This window comes from Excalfactoria chinensis, unplaced genomic scaffold, assembly GCF_039878825.1.
Source record: "Excalfactoria chinensis isolate bCotChi1 unplaced genomic scaffold, bCotChi1.hap2 Scaffold_88, whole genome shotgun sequence".
Classification (NCBI taxonomy): domain Eukaryota; kingdom Metazoa; phylum Chordata; class Aves; order Galliformes; family Phasianidae; genus Excalfactoria; species Excalfactoria chinensis.
The window spans coordinates 174,101-195,213 of NW_027315718.1; the positions used below are offsets into that span (position 1 = coordinate 174,101).

At 52.3% G+C, this 21,113-nt stretch overlaps 1 protein-coding gene across 10 annotated transcripts; it reads right to left on the bottom strand.

Moving 5' to 3' along the window:
- Positions 1-1,242: 1,242 nt before the first annotated feature.
- On the bottom strand, positions 1,243-20,964 carry LOC140265457 (uncharacterized). Of its 10 annotated transcripts, XR_011906261.1 has the most exons (12): positions 20,828-20,964; positions 14,354-14,436; positions 14,038-14,164; positions 13,329-13,439; positions 11,469-13,223; positions 7,304-7,691; positions 6,212-6,355; positions 5,187-5,317; positions 4,885-5,043; positions 4,189-4,280; positions 3,561-3,662; positions 1,243-3,247 (listed from the first exon to the last, which is right to left on the bottom strand). XR_011906261.1 is itself a non-coding variant. In XM_072361383.1 (6 exons), the coding sequence occupies exons 2-6, from the start codon at positions 14,375-14,377 to the stop codon at positions 9,059-9,061; spliced, it is 2,169 nt and encodes a 722-aa protein (XP_072217484.1). In that variant the 5' UTR covers positions 14,378-14,436; positions 20,828-20,964; the 3' UTR covers positions 7,715-9,058. The 10 variants fall into 10 exon arrangements, 6 of the variants coding, with proteins under 6 accessions (XP_072217484.1, XP_072217485.1, XP_072217483.1 ...); XR_011906262.1 differs by lacking the exon at positions 5,187-5,317; XR_011906263.1 differs by lacking the exons at positions 5,187-5,317; positions 6,212-6,355.
- Positions 20,965-21,113: the final 149 nt, after the last annotated feature.

A 21,113-nucleotide genomic window follows, 5' to 3' on the forward strand; every position in this document is an offset into this window, starting at 1 on the left:
CAGCTGCTACTCGTTGCCGTGCTGGGCTCTGCCCTATTTTACGCCCGGCACTATGACCAGGAGCTGCTCTATCGGCTCCTGCTGCGGGTGCTGCCCCAGCCAATGTACGCTTCCATGGCGTACTTTGCAAGCAGGACCCTGCGTGTGGTCTGTGATGGGCTGCTGCCCATCTGACCGCCCAGCTCAATAACCCCTCCCAGCTCGGGGCTGCGTGCTGGGATAGGGAACAGGGGGGCAGTGCTGGCAGGCGGCTGAGTGCCACCACGTTGGACTTGTTGCAAATCAGTCTGCACTGTCATCAGGAGTCGCTGTCAGCTGAAGAACAAACCTCCGACAGCCCATCAGACTGAAGATCCGTCCTGACAGCAGGACGTGGCTGGATCTACGGGCGCTGTCCCTCTTTCCCCGTTTTCTGTCTTTTCTCCTGGTCTTCTTTCATTCTTTGACTCATCAAAGCAGCCACGGCCTATAATAACGGCCTCCAACACCTCTTAATCGTGATTAGCCCATTATCCCATGTTACCTCCAATTGGTTGTTGTTAGTTGTTAAGAAAGCTCTCAATAAATGCCCTTATATTATTCCTCTCAGTTGGGATGACTCCATGCGGTCTCACTGCGGCCTTCCCATGCTTGAAGGGAGCGTATAAACAGGAGAGAAAATGGCTGTGAGGGTGGGCAGTGATGGGACAAAGGGGGATGGCTTTAAACGGAGACAGGGGAGGTTTAGGTTGGATCTCAGGAGGAAGTTTTTCACCCCGAGGGTGGTGATGCACTGGAACAGGTTGCCCAAGGAGGCTGTGGATGCCCCATCCCTGCAGGCATTCAAGGGGTGGCCCCTGGTCTGGGGGCTGGTGACCCTGCATATGGCCCCCCCATTTAAACCTCATTGTGGTCATTTTCAAACCAGTCCATTCTATGATTCTAAGGTACGATTCTATGACTGCTGCCAGCCTTTCAGGCTGTGTTTTTAGGCCCTCGGGTTGGTGCTGCCCTGCTTGACTGGGGCTTCAGGCCTGTGGCCGGTGCTGACCCTTCAGGTTGGACCTGAAAGGCCCGGCAGGTGGGCTGTATCACACTCCCATCAACTCCCACAAACTGCAGTGGCGGAAGCAACCACCGCATGACTGGAAACATCTCCCGTGCCCAATGCCACTGCTTGAAATACTATCTGGGACCTGGAAAAGCAAGTCCTGCGGCAACACGGCGCCCCAGATAGAACAGAGTCAGACAACGGGACTCGTTTCCAAAACTATCTCATAACCACCTGGGCCAAAGAGCGCGGCATCGAGCGCATATATCACACCATGCACAGCCTCTGGGAAAACCAAACAGTGCAGTGCTGTAAACAGCTACAACGAGGGCAATGGGAGCTGAGACAGTCAGACACTGGGATGCACATGTAGTCACCAACCCTTGCTGAGCATCTCTGGAGACCAACCAGTGGCTGTGAGCACAGAAGGTGACAGTAGGTCACCCCCGCTGGTGCAGGTTGTTCTGAGCTGGTGACAATGCAAAGCTGATGGCGGTGGCCGTGTCACCGTTTCCTCTCCCAGGCTGTACGTACACCTGGGATTGCCCTGACCCAGGCCCAACTCCCTGCACTTCACCTTACTGATCCTCATTAGGTTCACATCCTCCCAGGCAACAATTCTGAGCAGCTCTGTGAAGAAATGAAAGAACCTGGAAAGCAACAAGGGGTGTTTGGGGCTGGACGTTAGGAAAACTGTCTCCAAAAGAGTGGCCGGGCACTGGGACGGGCAGACCAGGAAGGGACCGGAGTCAGCATCCCTGGAGGTGTTCAGGGAACGTTTAGATGTGGTTCTGAGGGACGTGGGTCAGTGGGAAATGGTGGTGGCAGGTGAAGAGCTGGATGAGCTTGGAGGTCTTTTCCAACCTTGATGGTTGTATGATCCCGTGTGTTTTGGTGCTGAGGACTTTGCCTCTCTATTTCTAAGCAGAAGCACGAGGCTCCTTGCTGTCTGCTCTTGGTTGCAAGGTGACAGTTCCTCACAGTGCGCTCCACCAGCCTGACCCTCTGCTGCATTCAATTGCAACACAGCACCTTCACAATCTGTTTGCACACAGGCCAGGGAGGTTCTTTTAACATACGTGTACCCGATGGAGAGATTAAGACACAAGGAGTTAAATGTTAGCCCATCCAATTTATTGCAAATCAAGTTGTTGAGGGAGATGTGGAAGGGAAGGCAGGCAACAGAAAAAGTTGGAAATAAAAGCAAGCAGTCTTTGTAGGAAACAAGAGCGAGATGGTCACCATCGTGGCAGTCCAGATGTTGATCTTCAGTAGTGATGGGTTGTTGTTAACTTAAAGCCAATGACGACTATCCCAGCTAATTTCTAAGTCCAGCAGAGATGGAGTTAGCTCTCTTTGAAGTGGCAGCTTCTGGTTTGGGGATCTCAGCAGAAAGGGAGGTGCCCACCTGCATCCTGTTTCTCACAGGGTATGACGGTATAGTTCCCCAGTTCTCCCATACCAAGCTGGCTTTGGTCACAGGCCAGATCTTCCACCAGCAAACACTCCTGAGCACTGTCTTCCAAAGGCAAACAGCTCCAAAGAAACGCTTTCCAATGTAAAACTGTCCTCCAAGTGACGCTGGTTGCCACACACACATCTAATGTCCTGGGTAAGTCAGAGTCTTACGCAAGAAGTGCCTCAGAAAGCCAACTTTGAGCCAGAACCAAAGAAGCGTTCAGACTGGCACCCAGGAATGGCACGGATAGGAATGGCACGGCTGTTTGGCAGCCTCAGGTGGAGCTCTGCTGCTTTTGGGCACCCCATGCCCTGGTCAGCATGGACAGGACGTTCCCCACCAGGAGAGCCCCGCTTTGGTCTTTGCTGGCTGACTCTGCATAGATCCGGTCTCCTTGTGCCTCAGTGGCATCAGCAAAGGCGCTGTATGTGCGCTCCTGGGGAAGGCTGGTGTCAGAGCATGAGGACCATCGGGCTGCCAGTGGTGTTTGTGGCACGGCTGGGGCTCCACTGTGCTTTCTGGGCTTGGCCTGGGTCTTTACTGGCAATTCTTCTCTAGTGGGGGCTTTCACAAAGTCGTGCTCTTCTTCTTTGCCACTTGGAGGTTGCTCTGGCTGTGCTGGTCCCATCTCAGTCACTTCACTTTTGGTAGAGCATTTTATCTCTGTTGCTTTGCTTTTGGTGGAGCGTTTTGCCTTCTTTTGTTTCTCAGGCTGCTCCTTGGCAGCTTAAGGCACCTGCGGGACCGCTGGCAGCTGACTGAAAAGATACAGAAGGAGGGGTCTGCCTGAGTGGGGGATGGATTTGGGGCCGTACCCTATAACCCCAAGCCAGGACCCTTGGCTGCAATGCAGCCTTCCCCACACACAGCTCTCGGGTTGCACTGGAGCTCTCCTGAGGGCCGGAGAGGGGCCAGCCATGTGAAATGGGGGCTTCCATTTCACCCCTCCTTGTGCTGTGCTCAGTCCCTCTGTGTGGCCCCGAACAGTGACTGCATGGGGCTGGGGAATGGGCTCTTTCCAGGTCAGGGAAACACCCCGTGCAGACCCCAACCCTGAGCCTGCAGTCTCACCCGGCCTTCTTCTTGACATCGCTTGTTGTCTCTTCTGGCTGTTCTTCCACCAGAACGGTGACAATGAACCAGCTGGGGGGGTTGGCAATGCTGGAATTTCCTCTGCAATTGGGAAGGAGAGATCTCGTCAGAGGAGACCGACCGTGAACTGGCTGGCCTGATGACAGGCAAGGCTGCTCAGGACAGACCGAAACCACCCAAGAGGGCCGCTCTGCTCCCCTCGCAGATGGGATCACCAGAGACCGTGAGCCCGCTGTGCCTCGTGCCCAGCTCCACCTCTCCGAGATGCAGCTCTGTGTTGGGATGGCATTAGTGGCATCTGCTTTGGGGAAGAGGAGCTGGGTGGTGCCTGTGAGGTGACAGCCTCTTTTGTGGGCTCATTTCCTGGGGGGAGGACAAGGCCTAGGAGCCCCCCTGCTCTTGCCATACCCAGGGATGGCGGCACTGTGGGAACACGGCACCCAGCGTCCTGGATTTCATGAGGACAACATGTGATCAGGAGGACAGGCAGTGCCGGGCTGGTGTGAAAGGTTTTGGCAGTCAGAGCCTTTGGGCGATCGTGGGCTCGGCATTTTCCCATCACACATTGGTTGCGTGTGGTATGGAGAGGAGCTGGCGGCTGCTTTACCTTTCTGGCCCTGGCCAAGAGGTGGCAATGGGACTCCGGAGGCTTTGCGGTGTTTCCCAGGTGGTGGTTTGGGTGCAAACTCCCGTTGAAACCTGGACAAAAGGAGGAGACACAGGTGTGACCCACGGCTCCAGCTGCCCATTCTGCTGGCAGGGATCACCGGCTCACAGGCAGAAGGTCACCTTGCCTAAAGGCCATTACACCCCAGTGTCGACAGCCCCAGTACCAAGGGCTGTCCTGGGAAACGGTGCCACCCCTGCCACGATGGGATGAAAACGTCACCTAAATTCCTTCATCTCTCCCATCAGATCTACCTGAGGACAAGCTGGAACACGAGAAGTGCCCGTTTTCTGCCCAGCTCCTCTGAGCTATTTCTGCCTGTGTTCCCATGGCAGGACACTCATGGTCACAAGGAGCAAATGCTGCTGCAAGAGAGCTGAGCACCTGCATCAAACAGGTGCTGCAGCCACAAATACACACACCTGGGAAAGATGACAACTCAGCCAGAACTCATCTCTGGGGTGAGAGCCAATGTCCCCCTTTTGCCTCCAATACAGTCAACACTGTAGGAGATATTCAAACTGGTATCCTTTGGCCCAGTGTAGATTTACGGACCTTTTGAATACTGAGCACCAGTGCAGCCTCACACACCCTGGCCATCCCTTACTCATTTCATCAGGCTGTTTGGAGCTTTACCATCAGTCTGTAGCTTTGTATGCACAGTCAGCACCCTCCTGTCATTCCTGGGAACGTATGGAGTTCCTTGGCAGTCTGCGGCTCAGTGGGGTTGGCAGATGGCTTCTTTCCTGGCAGTCCTTAATGTGGGAATACAGGAAGGACTGCACGGAGCAGCAGCTGTGGAGCAAGATAAACAGCATGAGATCCTGCTGCTGGAAGGGATCTGGAAAGATACGGGGTGGAGAGGGAGCCCAGCTGGGCTGTGGGGGTCCTGGGATGGTGAAGTGGGTCCTGTCAGGGACTGTGGAAGCTCAACACACCTTCTACTTCAAGGATCAGCAAGGTGAATAAATGCACCTGGCTGCTGGAGAAGGCTGAGCTGCATCTCCTGCTGCCACCCTTGGCTTGTCATCGTGCTGCCCATCCGCAGTGCGCTTTGAAGGGCTGCAGCCTTGCAGGAAAGAACAGAGAGCATTTGGGGACACCAAAGGCACACTGGGGCTATGCTGGGGATGTGGGGACACAATGGGGTCATTTGGGGACACTGGGGCCACACTAGGGACGTGGTGTGGGGACACAATGGGGACATCTGGGGACACCAAGGGCACAAAGGGGTCACCTGGGGACACAACAGGGTCATTTGGGGACACCAAGGGCACACTGGTGACTTCAGGGACACACTGTGGACACCAGGGATGCACTGGGGATGTGGGGATGGGGTGTGGGGGGAGGCAATGGGGACATCTGGGGCCATCAAGGGCATGCTGGGGACTTTGGGGACGCATTGGGAACACACTGGGGCCATACTAGGGATGTAGGGATGGGGTGTGGGGACACAATGGGGGCATTTGGGGACAACAAGGGTACACTGGTGACTTTGGGGACACATTAGAGACACACTGGGGGCATTGGGGCCACGTGAGGGATGTGGGGGTGGGATGTGGGGACACAGTGGGGACATCTGGGGACAACAGAGCTGTGCTGGGGGTGAGGAAATGGGGGCAGAGGGTGAGAAGACTCCCCAGTGGGGACACGAAGGGCACATTGGGGACACACTGGGGCCAGAATAGGGATATGGGGATTGGGTGTGGGGGGTGACAATGGGGACACCAAGGGCACATTTGGAGACACACTGGGGACACTGGGGCTGTGCTGGGGATACAGGAATGGGGTGTGAGGACACAGTGGGGACACAGGGACGGGGTGTGGGGACACACTGGGGACACAGTGGATGTGAGGACCCCCACTGCGGACACTGCGTGGGGTCAGGAGCTGAATAAGAACAACAAGGACAGGGGGACACACTGGGGACACATAGGGGACAACTGGGGACAACAGGACCCACGTGCAGCCCGCAGCCATCGCTGACAGGGAAGGATCCCAGCAGGGCATCGTCGGGCTCCAGGCGGGCCAGCAGCTCCCCACCAGCACCACGCAGCTCCAGCTCCATCCATGGGGCTGAGACCCCCACCACCAGCCCCAGCTTACGCTGTGGGGGCACACAGGGTGATATAGGGTCAAACAGAGGCCCTACAGGGTACCACAGAGCATCACAGGCCCAGATCCGTCACAGCGCTGCCCAACCCCACCACCAGCTCCAGCTTCTGCTGTAGGGACATGCGGGGTCTATAGGGTCAGGTAGGGGTCCTACAAGGCCAGGTAGGGGTCCTATAGGGTTCCCATGGGGACCTATAGGGTCATATAGGGACCCACCGAGCAGGTCCAGATCCATTACAGCACTGCACACCCCAAACAGCAGCTCCGTCTTCTGCTTTGAGACACATGGGGTCCTATAGGGACAGGTAGGGGTCCTATAGGGCTCTACAGAGCAGCTCCAGTTCCACCCACTGCACCTCTGCCCCCACCACCTGCTCCAGCTTGTGCTGTGGGAACAGGTGGGGTCCAATAGGGTCAGACAGGGGTCCACGGAGTCCTATAAGCTGTATATGGGCTCCCCCTATGCAGACCCCACGAGGGGACCCCAGACCCCATGAAGGCACAATGATGGGGAGCCAGGCTCACGCAGACTCCAGTAAGGCCCCGTTATCTCCCATTGAAAGACCCCAGGCCCCTTTAGGATGCCAAGGAGAAGGCCCAGGCCTTGCTAGACCCCGTTACTCACTACTAAAAGACCCCAGACCCTTTCACGGTCCCGTTAAGGCCCCTTTTGGTCCCATTAAGGTCTCTTCAAGCCCTTCTGAGGCCCCTTTTGACCCCACTAAGGCCCCTTTTGGTCCCATTAAGGCCCCATTAGGACCCTTTTGGCCCCATTAAAGCCCCTTCTGGCCCCTTTTGGTCCCATTAGGTCCCACTAAGGCCCCTTTTGGCCCCCTTTAGGTCCCATTAAGGCCCCTTCAGGCCCCATGATGGAGGCCTAGGCCTCGTCAGGCCTCCCTACCGGCCCCCACACCCCCTTCCGGCCCCGCGCAGACCCCACCTTGAGCTCGCCGACGCTCAGCTCGGTGCCGTAACGCCGCAGAGACGAGAAGGCGCTGAGGCTGCTGCTCACCGCCAGGGACACCGACCCCGGACGGCCCGACCCGGGGCTGCCCAGGCCCGGCCCCGGTTCCGCCATCGCCTTCATCTTGCGGCCCCGCCGCCGCCCCGGCTCTTCTGGAAGCTTCGGCCCGCCCCACGGAGCTGATGGACAATCTTCTCGGCCAATGGAATGAGGAGATTCCGGAAGAGGGGTGGAGCTCGGACAGTGGGAGGGGCTGAGGCTTAAAGGGACCGCATCCCTTTCCGCGCAGGTTTCCCGGTCCAACCAACCAGTCCGTCCAGTCCAACCGTTCAGCTCTTACCAACAGCTCCCACTGAACCGTGTCCTTCAACACAACATCCCATAATACAAGAAACCCCATAGAGACCCATAGATCGCCATATAAATCCCATAGAGCCCCACAGAGCCCCATATAAAACCCATAGAGACCCATATAAATCCCATAGAGCCCCACAGAGACCCATATAAATCCCATAGAGAATCATAGAATGACCAAGGTTGGAAAAGGTCTTCTGTTGGGGCACTGAGTTGTCTTAGCAAGGATTTATGAGTGCATACAGTAGTTCTGAGTAGATGGAGTGTTCTAGAATAGCTAAGTTAGGCCTGTAGGTTAAGAGTTAGTGGGCGGGGGGTTTAGGTAGGGGTGTGTACAGGTTCTCTCGCGTGCATCGCGTTTTGTGCAGCGGGTGTACGCGTCTGCGCGGGATTTAGGATGGTATATAAGGAATGTGACGCAGCAATAAATTGAGAGAAGACATCATGGCATCCATGTTTGTGTCTCTCCCCCGGACAGTTGAGGTCCCGGGATAAGTCGGGTTAATTGGCGAATACGTCAAGTGGTGACCCCAGCGACGTGATTAGTGTGCTTGATTTATGATCGAGGAGTTTGCTTGTGTTGTGAGTGTAGAAGTGATTGTGTCTGTTTGTTTGTTTTTTTGTAGAGTTTGGTGTTCGAGTACTCGAAGAAGCAGCTGAGAGAGCAGCCGAGAGATGCGGACGGGAATGAGTAGCCGAGAGAAGCGGCTGAGATGATAGCGGACGAGGAAGGTCCTAGAGTGAGTAGCCAAGAGATGTGGCTGAGATGATAGCGGACGAGGAAGGTCCTAGAGTGAGTAGCCAAGAGATGTGGCTGAGATGATAGCGGACGAGGAAGGTTCTAGAGTGAGTAGCCAAGAGATGTGGCTGAGATGATAGCGGACGAGGAAGGTCCTAGAGTGAGTAGCCAAGAGATGTGGCTGAGATGATAGCGGATGAGGAAGTTCCAAAAGTGAGGCCGGGGGAAGCGGCCGGGAGAGAGCGGACAGGAGGTCCGAGAGAGTCTTTACCATGGCTGCAGGATCCGTTAAAGAGATGGTAAAGATTTTAAAGGTGCTTGCGAAGGATGCGGGGGGCACATTGTCCTCTAATAGCACGGAGGGGTTCATCCAATGGATGATTCAGGGGTGGCTGAGTGAGGTGTTCAAGGCCAGGTTGGATGGGGCCCTGGGCAACCTGGTCTAGGAAACGTGGAAGTTTGGTGGCCCTGCCAGGCAGTGGGTTGGAGCTTCATGATCCTTGGGGTCCCTTCCAACCCAGGTCATTCTGTGATTCTGTGGTTTCATTGAACTCCCAAGAAAAAGGAGGGTTTTATTCCATGCTAGTTCTGACCAAAGCCTTTTTGGGATAGCCAAAAGTCATTTTCTCCCTTAAATATCAATATTCATACCTTTCCTCCTCTTTCTTTCCTTCTCTCCTTTTTCTTTCCTTCCTCCTCTTTTCCTTTCCCATCCTTTCTGACAACAGTGCACTCAGGCAATTCCATAACCAACTGCTTTTCTCTGAGGAGGGGGGTTTGCCACTGAAGCCTGGAAATGTGTGATATTGGTTTGATGTAATGTTCCCCATTAGAGCACAGCTTATGTCTGTATTTAAAGCGCCTTTCCCTTTATTTACGTTCAAAGAAAAATGGAAAGAAAAGGGAAAAGAACAGAAAAGCAAAAAGAAATGAAAAAGAAAAGAAAAAGAAATAAAAAGAAAGGGAAGGGAAGAAAAGGAAAAGAGAAAATAAAGACAAAGAGAAAACAAAACAGAATGGAAAATACTACATGGAAAGAAAAAATAATAGTATTAAAAAAAAAAAAGACAGGAACAGAAAAATGAAATTTGAAAAAGTAATAGAAAAAAAAGGAAAAAAGGAAAAGACATTTGAAAAAAAAAAAAGAAGAAAAGGTAAAAAAAGAAGGGAAGATTAAGGGAAAAAGATTAGGGAAATGGAATAATTAAGGCACAAAGGAAAACAAAACTCAAGAAAAAAAATGAAATGATGATTGTCAAAAAATAAAAAAAAAGGAAAAGGAAAACTGATTAGGAATAAGAACATGGGAGAAAGAAAAGAAATGCAGAAAGTCAAAATAAGTGAAAGAAAAGAGAGAAACGATCAGAAAAGAACAAATAGAAACAATGTGACATGAAATACTGAAAACTACTAAAAAAGGAAAAGTAGAATAGATAGGAAAAAATAAAGGATAAAAAGGGAATGGAAAGGCTCAATAAAAAAGGTAAAAGGGAAAGGGGAAGAAAATAGAAAAGAAGAAAGGAAAAGGAAAGAAATTAAGATAAAATGAGAAACCATGTAAGGGTAGGGGAAGGGAGGTTTTGTTTGCTTTATTAGCCTCAATCAGATTGTATTATATTGTGTTATCTTGTATTCCAATATCATATGTAGTAAAATAAGTTTTCCTCCTTAGATTGCCTCGGCTGTTCTTTTTCCCATTCCCCTTTTCCCTTCCTTTCCGGGACGGGGGGGCGCTGCCACTGTCGCAGGCACAGGTGAATCTAGGTAACCTATGACTGCTTATCATGGTGAAGGCAACAACTGGGTGGCTTCACACATACACAGAACCCCATACTGCCACCTGAAACACCATATTGGGTCTTGAGAAGCAAGTCCTGTAGCGACATGGCACCCCAGAAAGAATTAAGTCTGATAATGAGACACATTTCAAACATTCCCTTATAAATACCGTGGGTTTATCAAATCCCCTACCATGACCAGCTTCTGGTAAAACTGAACGATACAATGGGTTGTTGAAAGCTATGTTGAAAGCAATGGATGGTGGAACACTGAAGCCCTGGGAGAAGCATTGGGCAGAAGCCACTTGGTTGGTCAATACTAGAGGATCTGTCAATCGTGATGATCCTAGCCAGTACAGCCCCCTGCGTACTGTAGAGGGAGATAAGATCCCTGTAGTACATGTAAAAAACACGTAGGGAAAAGCTGATTGGGTCCTTCCAGCCTCTGGAAAGGGCAAACCTCTGCGTGGAACTGTTTTTGCCCAGGGACCTGGGTGCACATGGTGGGTGATGCAGAAAGATGGGGATGGTCAATGAGTACCACAAGGGAATTTGATGTTGGGGGACTGCAGTCAGTAATTCATTGTATATATTTGTATATAGACCTGAGCGTGTAATGCATTTTAATTTTTGTTAAATTGTGTATATGTATGTATTTTAAGCATGATGAAGCGAAATAGAATATGGGGTGGAACGTCATGGTTTGGTAATTTCTTTGCTATGGGAATTCCACATCATAACATCATGTGGAGCACAGAGAAGAAGTAAACGTCCAAAAGGAACACAGTTTCAATTAGACTGTATTATACTGTGTAATCTTGCATCCTGACATCATAGTTAGTAAGGTAAGTCTTCCTCCTTAGATTGCTGCTGCTGCTCTTTGTTTCCCTGAGCCCAGCTACCATCTCCCTTTCCATTTTCCCTTTTCCCTTCCCATTTTTGGGGGGCGGGGAGTCCAAAGGCCTGCTAACCCCCTGTCACGGACATAGATTGATCTAGATAACACCGTGACAATCTCCTGTGTGGATGCTCTGATGCAGCTTCAATTCAGAACTCCCTTTGAAGCTCTTCCCACACTCAGGACACTTAAAGGGTTTCACCCCTATGTGGATGCGCTGGTGGTGCTTTAAAGCAGAACTCCACCTGAAGCTCTTCCCACACTCAGAGCACTTATATGGTCTCACTCCTGTGTGGATTCGGTGGTGCAGCTTGAAATCATAACTGCGACTGAAACTCTTCTCACATTCAAGGCACTTAAATGGTCTCTCACCTGTGTGGATGCGCTGGTGGCGCTCCAAACTAGAACGCCTTTTGAAGCTTTTCCCACACTCAGGACATTTAAAGGATTTGTCTCCCGAGTGGATATTCTGGTGCACTTTCAAGTCAGTGCTGCTTTTGAAGCTCTTCCCACACTCAGGACACTTAAATGGTCTCTCTTCTGTGTGGACGCTATGGTGTCTCTTCAATTCAGAACTCCTTCTGAAGCTCTTCCCACACTCAAGGCACTTATATGGTCTCTCACCTGTGTGGATGCGATAGTGTTTCTTCAATTCAGAACGTCTTATGAAGCTCTTCCCACACTCAGTGCACTGTAATGGTCTCCCTTCAGTGTGGACGCAATGGTGGCGGTTGAGGCTGAAATTGCATTTGAAGCTCTTCCCACACTCAGTGCACTTATATGGTCTCTCTCCTGTGTGGACGCACTGGTGGCGCTTCAAATGAAAACTGACGTTGAAGCTCTTCCCACATTCAGTGCATTTAAATGGTCTCTCCTCTTTGTGGACGCAAGGGTGGTGGTTGAGGCTGAAACTGCATTTGAAGCTCTTCCCACACTCAGTGCATTTAAATGGTTTCTCTTCTGTGTGGACGCGGTGGTGCAGCTTCAAATGAGAACGCTTTTTGAAGCTCTTCCCACACTCAGAGCACTTATATGGTCTCTCTCCTGTGTGGATGCGCAGGTGCTGCTTTAATTCATCACTGCGACTGAAACTCTTCCCACACTCAGTGCACTTAAATGGTCTCTCTCCTGTGTGGATGCGATAGTGTATCTTCAATTGAGAACTGCCTATGAAGCTCTTCCCACACTCAGAGCACTTAAATGGTCTCTCTCCTGTGTGGATGCGATAGTGTTTCTTCAATTCAGAACTGCTTTTGAAGCTCTTCCCACACTCAGAGCACTTAAATGGTCTCACTTCTGTGTGGATGCGATGGTGTTTCTTCAATTCAGAACTGCTTTTGAAGCTCTTCCCACACTCAGAGCACTTAAATGGTCTCTCTTTTGTGTGGACGCGATGGTGGTCGGTGAGGTGGCGTTTTAGTTTGAAGCTCTTCCCACACTCAGTGCACTTAAATCGTCTCTCTTTTGTGTGGACGCGATGGTGGTCGGTGAGGTGGCGTTTTAGTTTGAAGCTCTTCCCACACTCAGTGCACTTATATGGTCGCTCCCCTGTGTGGACACGCTGGTGTTTTCTGAGTTGAGTTCTACCTTTAAAGCTCTTCCCACACTCAGGGCACTTGTACAGTCTCTCTCTTCTGTGGATACACTGGTGGGAAGTGAGGCTCCCACTGTCCGTGAAATTCTTTCCACAATCAGAGCACTCGAAGGCTCTCTCTCCTGTGTACATGCACTGCTGGCCAGTGGGCTGGAGGCTCCATTTCATGCTCTCTGCAGAATCACAGAACTCGTCATGCCTCTTTGCTGAGTGTGTGCACTGCTGGTTAGTGATGCTGGAATCCATTTTAAAGCTTTTCTCACACTCAGTGCACGGATTCTGCTTTTTCATCTGGCACGCATCCTTGCTCCTGGTTTCCTCAGGCTGCTTTGGAACTATAGAGAAGTCCTCTGGGTTCCTCAGTGTCATTCCCAGACACTTTCCCAGGGGCTTCTTGATGTGCTCACCCTGAACTTGCTGCAGGCCTTCCTGGGCATAACCACTGACTTCTTCCACAGAGATGCGATTCAGCTGTATTTCTGCTACGCAACTTCCCTGCAGAACCTCCTCTGTATTTTTGATCCCATCAGCTGCTGGATGACAGAGGAAATGCAGCAATAGCACACGGTGCCCAAAATAAAACACAGGCAGAGAAGGCTCTTACAGCCCCAACATTCCCCTTCCCTCCACCACCTCACCTGGGATGAGGTCTCCTGGCATGGCCACAATGCTACGCACATCTGGGATCCAGGGCTCTTCCCCTGCTTCAAGCAGGGAGATCAACACGGGCTTGGGGGCTGGAAGTGGAGCTTCAGGGAGAGAAACAGGGAACAAGAGAGCATTTCCCTCATGCTGGCACAGTGCTTGTTCAACAGCTCCACTCTGTGTCCCTCCCCAGGGAGAAATCACCATTTGGGCCTGAATGACACCATGCCTACATCTTCCCTTGGAGCAAAGAATGCTTTGACATCTCTGAACATTATGAAGGGATATTTTTTCTTTCAAATTAAATTTGCAACAGATTACTTATTTTCTTACAATCTACCAGTGGTCAAGGCATAAAAATGTTGATTGGAATTGCATGGAAAATCCTCTATTCCACAGCACTATCCAGGGAGTCATCTGTGAGCTGGAGCTGCTGGTACCACGCAACACACAACACAAGGGCTGGTTTTCTCCCACCTGGCTGATGCCTGCATGCCAGCACTGACTCTGCGGCTTTGGTCAGAGTGTTGTGCATACTAATCCCTTCTGAAACTCATGCTTCTCACTATCTCCTTTCCTGCTGGCACTGTGCTGTTAGTCAGTATGTAGCTGCATGGCGATTATTCAAGGCCCGGCTTGCAGAGGCTCATTCTGCACAGCCAAAGGTGCCCTAACGAGGAGGAAAGGAAAACAATCACTCACCCAGCGAGGCCACGCACTGGTACGTCTCCAGCATCACGTCCCGGTAGAGCGCTCGCTGCGCAGGGTCCAGCAGCGCCCACTCCTCCCTGCTGAAATACACGGCCACCTCCGCAAAGCTCACGGGCTCCTGCAAGCAAAGAGGCTCCTTGCTGGGAACAGCCAAGGCCCAGGCAAGCAGCCTGCACAGGACACAACCTCCCATCCCAGCTGCTTCTCTGTCCTCAGCACACACACCTGAGCTGAGGGCACCTCCCTCTTCCCCTGCATTCACATCCCTGGCCCCTTGGCCTCTCCTGCCCGCTTCCCCAACCCCTACCTCAGCTGGATGTGCTGCGGCCATTTGCTGCTCTCCTGCAGCCTGCGATGATCACGGCTGGAAGGCAGAAGTTGAACTGGAGCCTGCAGGGAGAAGAGAAATGGCAGGGGAGCTGTGAGGGAATGCAGCAGTCCCAGTCCCAGCTCAGCCCTTCTGCAGGGCACTGCCTGGACTTGCAGAGGAAGACAATGAGCTGCAGCACTGGAAGCAGTCTGGCTCAACGAGATGAACCGTCACAAAGCTGTCTCAGATTGGGAGGATGAAACAACTGGTAGCTGACACTTAGTTCAACAGCTGAGAATGAGCCGGGGACTTAAGACAAAGCACGGCAAGGAGGCAGTCATTTTACCCCAAATCAGGGAGCAGTCCAAGTGCCCCTCCAGCTCTGCTGCACTGCAGCGGGCTGTACCACAGGACCTGCCCTTGAGCAGGGCTGTCTCTGCAGCTCACACCTGCCCAGAGATGCCTTGCAACTTGACATGAAGACTCCTTCTCAATACAGATCTTCTGTAAGACACCTGTGGTTACTTTGGAGCTTTCATGTGTTCTCTAAGGTTCTGTCTTAGAGGGACTGTATTACATATGATTCCTTCCACACAAAGCCTTGACCAAGCTTGGGAACAGGAGAGGATCCAGCCACATCCTACCTCCTTACCTCTGTGGTCTGAAGACATGAAAAAGAAATGGGAACTACTCTGAGCCTTGTGACTCAATGGCAGGGCCTCCTGTAGCTGTGCGTGTAACCCCACCCTCCATGCAGTAAATAACCAAGTGTATCCAGCCACCTCCGATCCTGTTGTGTCACTGTTAAATCACTACAGCATATCCGTATTATATCAACAAATATAGCCCTGCTTCTCTCTTAGGAATGTATGCTGTGTTTGGATCCACCTGTGACCAACTGAGCAAAGTCTGCAGGATGGCGAGAAGGGAAAGAAGTCGATGACAAGAGACATGAAGCACATCCCAAATTCTTCTGTGAATGTTCTCGTGGCAACTGCTGTAGTTGAGCAGCAAGCAGAGGTCACTGGGGGCAGTAAAAGGACGCAAAAGTGGAAAGGTGTTATCAGCATCATGTCAGGCTTGGAAGTGACATATGAACCAAAGGAGAACTGCGCCGGTCCTCCCAGAATCAAAAGCGACTGATATTCCACAATATTTCTGCTGCGCTGTGTGGTGGAAGTTGAGCAGGTAATGCTGATTCACACATTAACAAAGACCTCCCTGAGTCGCCTACAATCCTTTGGGCCACACATCCTCAACTTATATGGTTTGGCTCAAAACAGATGTGAAACTGCACGAATAGCACTAATTAAAGGCACTGCCTCTACAGAGTTAAGGCAAACAGAGGCAGCAGAATGGCTGCTTATTTTCTGCCTTAGCTGCAGTTAAGGAAACTGAATAGTGATAGACGAGGAATGGGAAAGGGGAGTTTTATTGGAGGTCTGAGAGGTGAAGAAAGTTGAGGACATACAACAAGGACAGCCTGTGCCAACTGGGGGATCTTTACATTGACTGCAATGACGCCTAAAGGGGACGGCTACCCAGGAAAGTGCTGCAGAAATACTGTTAGAAAATGGTACGGCCATCCAACCATCCAGCAGGAGGTGCAGAAAAGCACCTGGTTCATGGAAGAACACTGTGAATGCAGCCCCCAACACTCAAACACTGTGAGCCTCAGCGCAGATGGCATCTGCCAGCAGAGCAGCCTGCTGGAGCACCACCTCTACAGATCAGTGAGGGGAACACCTGGTGGCAAATGGATTAAATCCTCTGGCAGATGTCTGTACACCCGGCTCCATCAGGAGAGGGGTGGTCAGCAGGGATAGGGAGGTGATTGTCCCTCTCTACTCTGCTCTTGTGAGGCCCCATCTGGAGTACTGTGTCCAGGTGTGGAGCCCTCAGTACAAAAAAGATATGGAGATTTTGGAAAGGGTCCAGAGGAGGGCCACGAAGATGATCAGGGGGCTGGAGCACCTCCCCTATGAGGACAGGCTGAGGGAGTTGGGTTTGTTCAGCCTGGAGAAGAGAAGGTTGCGGGGTGACCTCATTGCAGCCTTTCAATACCTGAAGGGAACTTACTCCCAGGAGGGGAGCAAACTCTTCGAAAAGGCTGATAATAGCAGGACTAGGGGAAATGGTTTTAAGTTAAAAGAGGGAAGATTTAGGTTGGATGTTAGGGGGAAGTTCTTTACTAGGAGAGTGGTTAGGTCCTGGAACAGGCTGCCCAGGGAGGTTGTGGATGCCCCGTCCTTGGAGGTGTTCAAGACCAGGTTGGACGGGGCTCTGGGCAACCTGATCTAGTAAAGACGTATGTTTGGTGGCCCTGCTAGGCAGGGGGGTTGGAACTACATGATCCTTGAGGTCCCTTCCAACCCGGGTCATTCTGTGATTCTGTGATCCTCTCAGGAGTGCAAGTAGCCTTGGGCTTGCTGAAATCAACCAAGCCGCCAGAAAAGGGTTGGGAAAAGTACTTTGTGATGGAGGCTGAAGTAGTTCTCAAAACCACCTCCTGCTGATGTTACCTACAAGTGATGATGGCTCACATTCCTCGGGTAAGGAAGTGCAAAACAGCGAGGAGTCAACTGGATGGTACACACTTCTCAAATCAATAGGATGGCTTAAACACATAAATACATCAACAAAACATCCAACCATACTGAGATCATTTCTCCACCTCCTGAGAAGAGAGAGTATCTGACACCACTGCAGCCAGACCAGCCTGGGACGGTCACAATCACCAACAGCCGATGCTGTGCTGGTCATTTTAACTGAATCGTGAAGGCAACTTATCAAATAGTAGCACTGCTAAACAGAGCAATTAAGGCAATAAACAGCCACGTGGTTACAACAGCCTTGTTAAGCCGTTGTTAGAGCACTCCAGGATACCTGCACGATATCAATAAATACATTCCTCCCTCTCTCTTCAGCTGAGCACGCAGACTGCGCTCACTGCCAGGGGACGCTCTCAGCAGCGCGTGCCCTTTGCAGAAGGCAGCCTGGGCTGTGCTTTACTGACCTGCTGCTGCTCGGCCGTGCTCTCAACTCGAGCTCCAGTCAGCCCACAGGCTGCCAGCTTCTCATCGTCTGTTCCAGAGCCCAGTGCCGGAGCTGTGCAGATGCTGAACGCGCTCAGAGCACACAGCTGTGAGCTCAAGGCATCTGCAGCTGCCGGGACAGCCTGAACAAAAGCCTTGCCAGGGCTTTGCACAACCCCAGCTGAGCCATCAGGCAAGCGCTCAGCAAACAAAAGGGAACGCCATTTCAAGGGCCGCCAGAGGCACATGTTGCCCGCAGGGCCCCCGAAGGGAAGCTGGGGGCTGCCGGGGATGAGGAGGAGCACGGGGAGTGGAAATTTCCTCTCGGAGGCTTCACATGAAGACACTCCAAAGGAGGGATCGGGGAGTTTAAAGCTTCCATCAATCCACGCGTGCAGAGCTGCAGAGCGAGGCCGTCTCGTGTCTCCCGTGGCCCAGAGGAAGAACTGCAGCCCCAGCTGCGCTGTGTTACAGAGATCCAACCGGGCAGCAGAGCACGCTGACCTCCTCTGCTCCCTTCCTCACTGTCCCAGCTCCAATCCCTTCCCGTGGCCCTCGGAGCCCAGCCCGGGCTGCAGAAACTGCTCCCCTGCTGGCAGCCCGTCTGGGCCAGCAAACCTGCTGCGCTGAGTGGGAGCTGGAGCCGGGACCAGGGTCCCGCCTCGGGTACGGCAGTGCGGGTTCCGCCCCGTCCGGGGCCGCTCCCCGCTCCTCTCCCGGCGCTGCTGGCAGGGGGCAGGAAGCGTGCGCTGCTCTGCACGAGCCACGAAGGGCACCTACCTTGGGTGCGGAGCAGGCTGCTCCCAGCTCTGGTGCAGGTAGCCAGGCTCCTCGGAGTCGCGGAGAGCAGAGGATGCCGAGTGCCCTCAGCCCGGAGCTGGCCGCAGGACGGCCTTGGTGCACCTCCTGCCACCGCGGTGCTGCCCGGATGCCTTCCAGCCAGGCTCTCGCCTCTTCCGCACAGGCTCAGTAGGGCAGGAATTCCCACAGCGAGCACGCCCCGAGCCGGCTGCCAGGCGCTCGGCAGTTTCACAGCTCGTTCTCGTGGCACATCTGCATCCGGGGGACGGGGGATGAGGGGAGGGGAGGAGGCAGGGAGGGATGTGGGCTGTGTTTTGTTACGCTAGTGAAGCATCGCTTTCTGCCGGCTCTCTTTGCTTCCTTCGCTGGGGACATTCGCACACCCTTGAGGCCAGGCATCCCGCCCTTGCTGTCCTGGCGTTCCTTTCACTCCTCTCCCCCACGAGTATGTCCCAGCAAGAGGCAATCTCCGGTACAGCACCAGAGGACGTTCTGGGTTGAACAGAACTCTTGCAATGGAACCGAGCTGTAGGTAGGAGCTTTTCCCAGAAGCTGCTGTAAGAATACGACCTTCCCCAGATCCTTGTCTAAGGTTCCTAAGAAGTCTTCTGTGCAGCGATACCATGGGGTTCTGTGTGGGTTTGTGGTCCGTATGGCTGGCTGTTGTGGATTCCTGTGACAAAACCAGACAAAGTCTGGTTCTGTACAGACTGGGAGGAGTGATCCTTGTGAGCAGCTCAGCGGAGAAGGACCTGGGGGTCCTGATGGATGAGAAACCTAACATGAGCCAGCAGTAAGCTCTTGCAGCTGGGAAGGCAAACGGTGTCCTGGGCTCCATCAGGAGAGGGGTGGCCAGCAGGGACAGGGAAGTGATTCTCCCTCTGTACTCTGCTCTTGGGAGGCCCCATCTGGAGTACTCTGTTCAGGTGTGGAGCCCTCAGTACAAGAAAGACGGGGAGTTGTTTGATAGAGTCCAGAGGAGAGAGACAAAGATGATCAGGGGACTGGAGCACCTCCCCTATGAAGACAGGCTGAGGGAGCTGGGATTGTTCAGCCTGGAGAAAAGAAGGCTGCGGGGTGACCTCATTGAAGCCTTTCAGTACCTAAAGGGAACCTATATCCAGGAGGGGAGAAAACGCTTCGAAAGGGCTGATAAAGGCAGGACATGCAGAAACGGATTTAAGTTGAAAGAGGGTAGATTTAGGTTGATTATAGGGGGAAGTTCTTTACTAGGAGAGTGGAACAGGCTGCCCAGGGAGGTTGTGGATGCCTCGTCCTTGGAGGTGTTCAAGGCCAGGCTGGATGGGGCCCTGGGCAATCTGATCTAGTCTAAGTGGAAGTTTGGTGGCTCTGCCAGGCAGGGGGTTGGAACTTCATGATCCTCACGGTCCCTTCCAACCCACGTCATTCTGTGATTCTGTGCAACAGCTTCTTACTCAGGCTTATAAGCTAACTGAAGCATGTGGCAAAACAACTGCTCCAGAACTCCTAAGTGATGCTCAGAATGTTAATTCCAAGAAATTAAAATAAATAATAATAAAATTGCCCAACTTTTATGGCACAAAGGCAGGCTCAGTTAATTGTTGTACTGTAGAAAAGTGGAAATACACACCTGAGAAATGTACGACAGAGTAGAAGAGATACCAAAATACCAGCAGTTCCTTAGTGTTTGCTGCAAAGTAAGGTTAAGCAGCAGGCATCCTCTAATGCACAGCACAGACTAAGCACTTGCACAATATACACTGAAGCCAAACCCTTAAAGATGTCCCAATCGAGAACATTCCTCTCAAGATACAACTACCAAACAATTTTCTGAGAAAAGCTTACACACAGATCAAGTATTTAATCTACTAAAAACCATCCACTGCAACATTTATAAACACAGTACTATCTGCTATGTCATCTGCCAAAAGCATCCCAAAACACAGCTTACTGGATCCTGCACAGCAACACTGAAACAGCAACAAATGCCACTAGGCAGAACTAACAGAGTAAAATTCCTGTTACAAAAGGCAATTCCATATTCTTAAGGGTAACTACTACTCTTAGTTTTGATTACTGTGAGTAAAATGTAGGAAATCCATTCATCTACGAATCAGAAATTAACTCCAGACTGGTGATACAATTCCTGTATAAACCAAAAAGACCTGTAACAACTGAAAACTGCTGTAATTCGTAGTTTACCTCCACCCCACCTCCCAACACTCCTCTCTTTTTCTTCCCCCTCCCACAGGAGAAGAAAAAAAGCAAGAAAGGATCCAAATATAAGAAACAGACGCAGAATTCTAACAGAAGGAATCCCAGCATTCTAATGCTTGTGCTGATGAAGAGTGAAAGAACAGATCCTCCTTCCCTTCCCCCTCCTTCCCTTCCCCCTCCTTCTCTTCCTCCCCCTTCTCTTCCTCCCCCTTCTCTTCCTCCTCCTTCTCTTCCTCCTCCTTCCCTTCCTCCCCCTTCTCTTCCTCCTCCTTCTCTTCCTCCTCCTCCCGCTCCCCCGGGAACCGACTCGGGTAGGAAGATGGCGGCTCCGGCCGCCTCCCCGGAGCGCGAGGGGCGGCCCGAGAAGGGGCCCGCGGCCCCCGGCTCCGCCATTCCCCTCCCGCCGCAGACGGGCCCCACGGCCCCTCGCGCTCACCTGTCACAGCCGCCGCCGCCCTCGGGCCGAGCGTCGACGGGGAGAAGGGGGGCAGACGCGGGGGGATCTAACGCCGGGCGCCGGGAGGAAGAGAGTGGAGCGGGGCGGCGGGGCCGGGACGAGGCGCAGGCTCATTCATTGTCCGAAGGAATGTCTTTCACAATCGGTTTGTAACTGCAGTTAATTACAAGAATGGAAAATAAATGGGGTTTCTTCTCCCTCACGATGTTTGGACTTGTAAAGCTGCTGGCAAGAAGCGTGTTCTGTGGCTGCTCCCAGTCCTCGG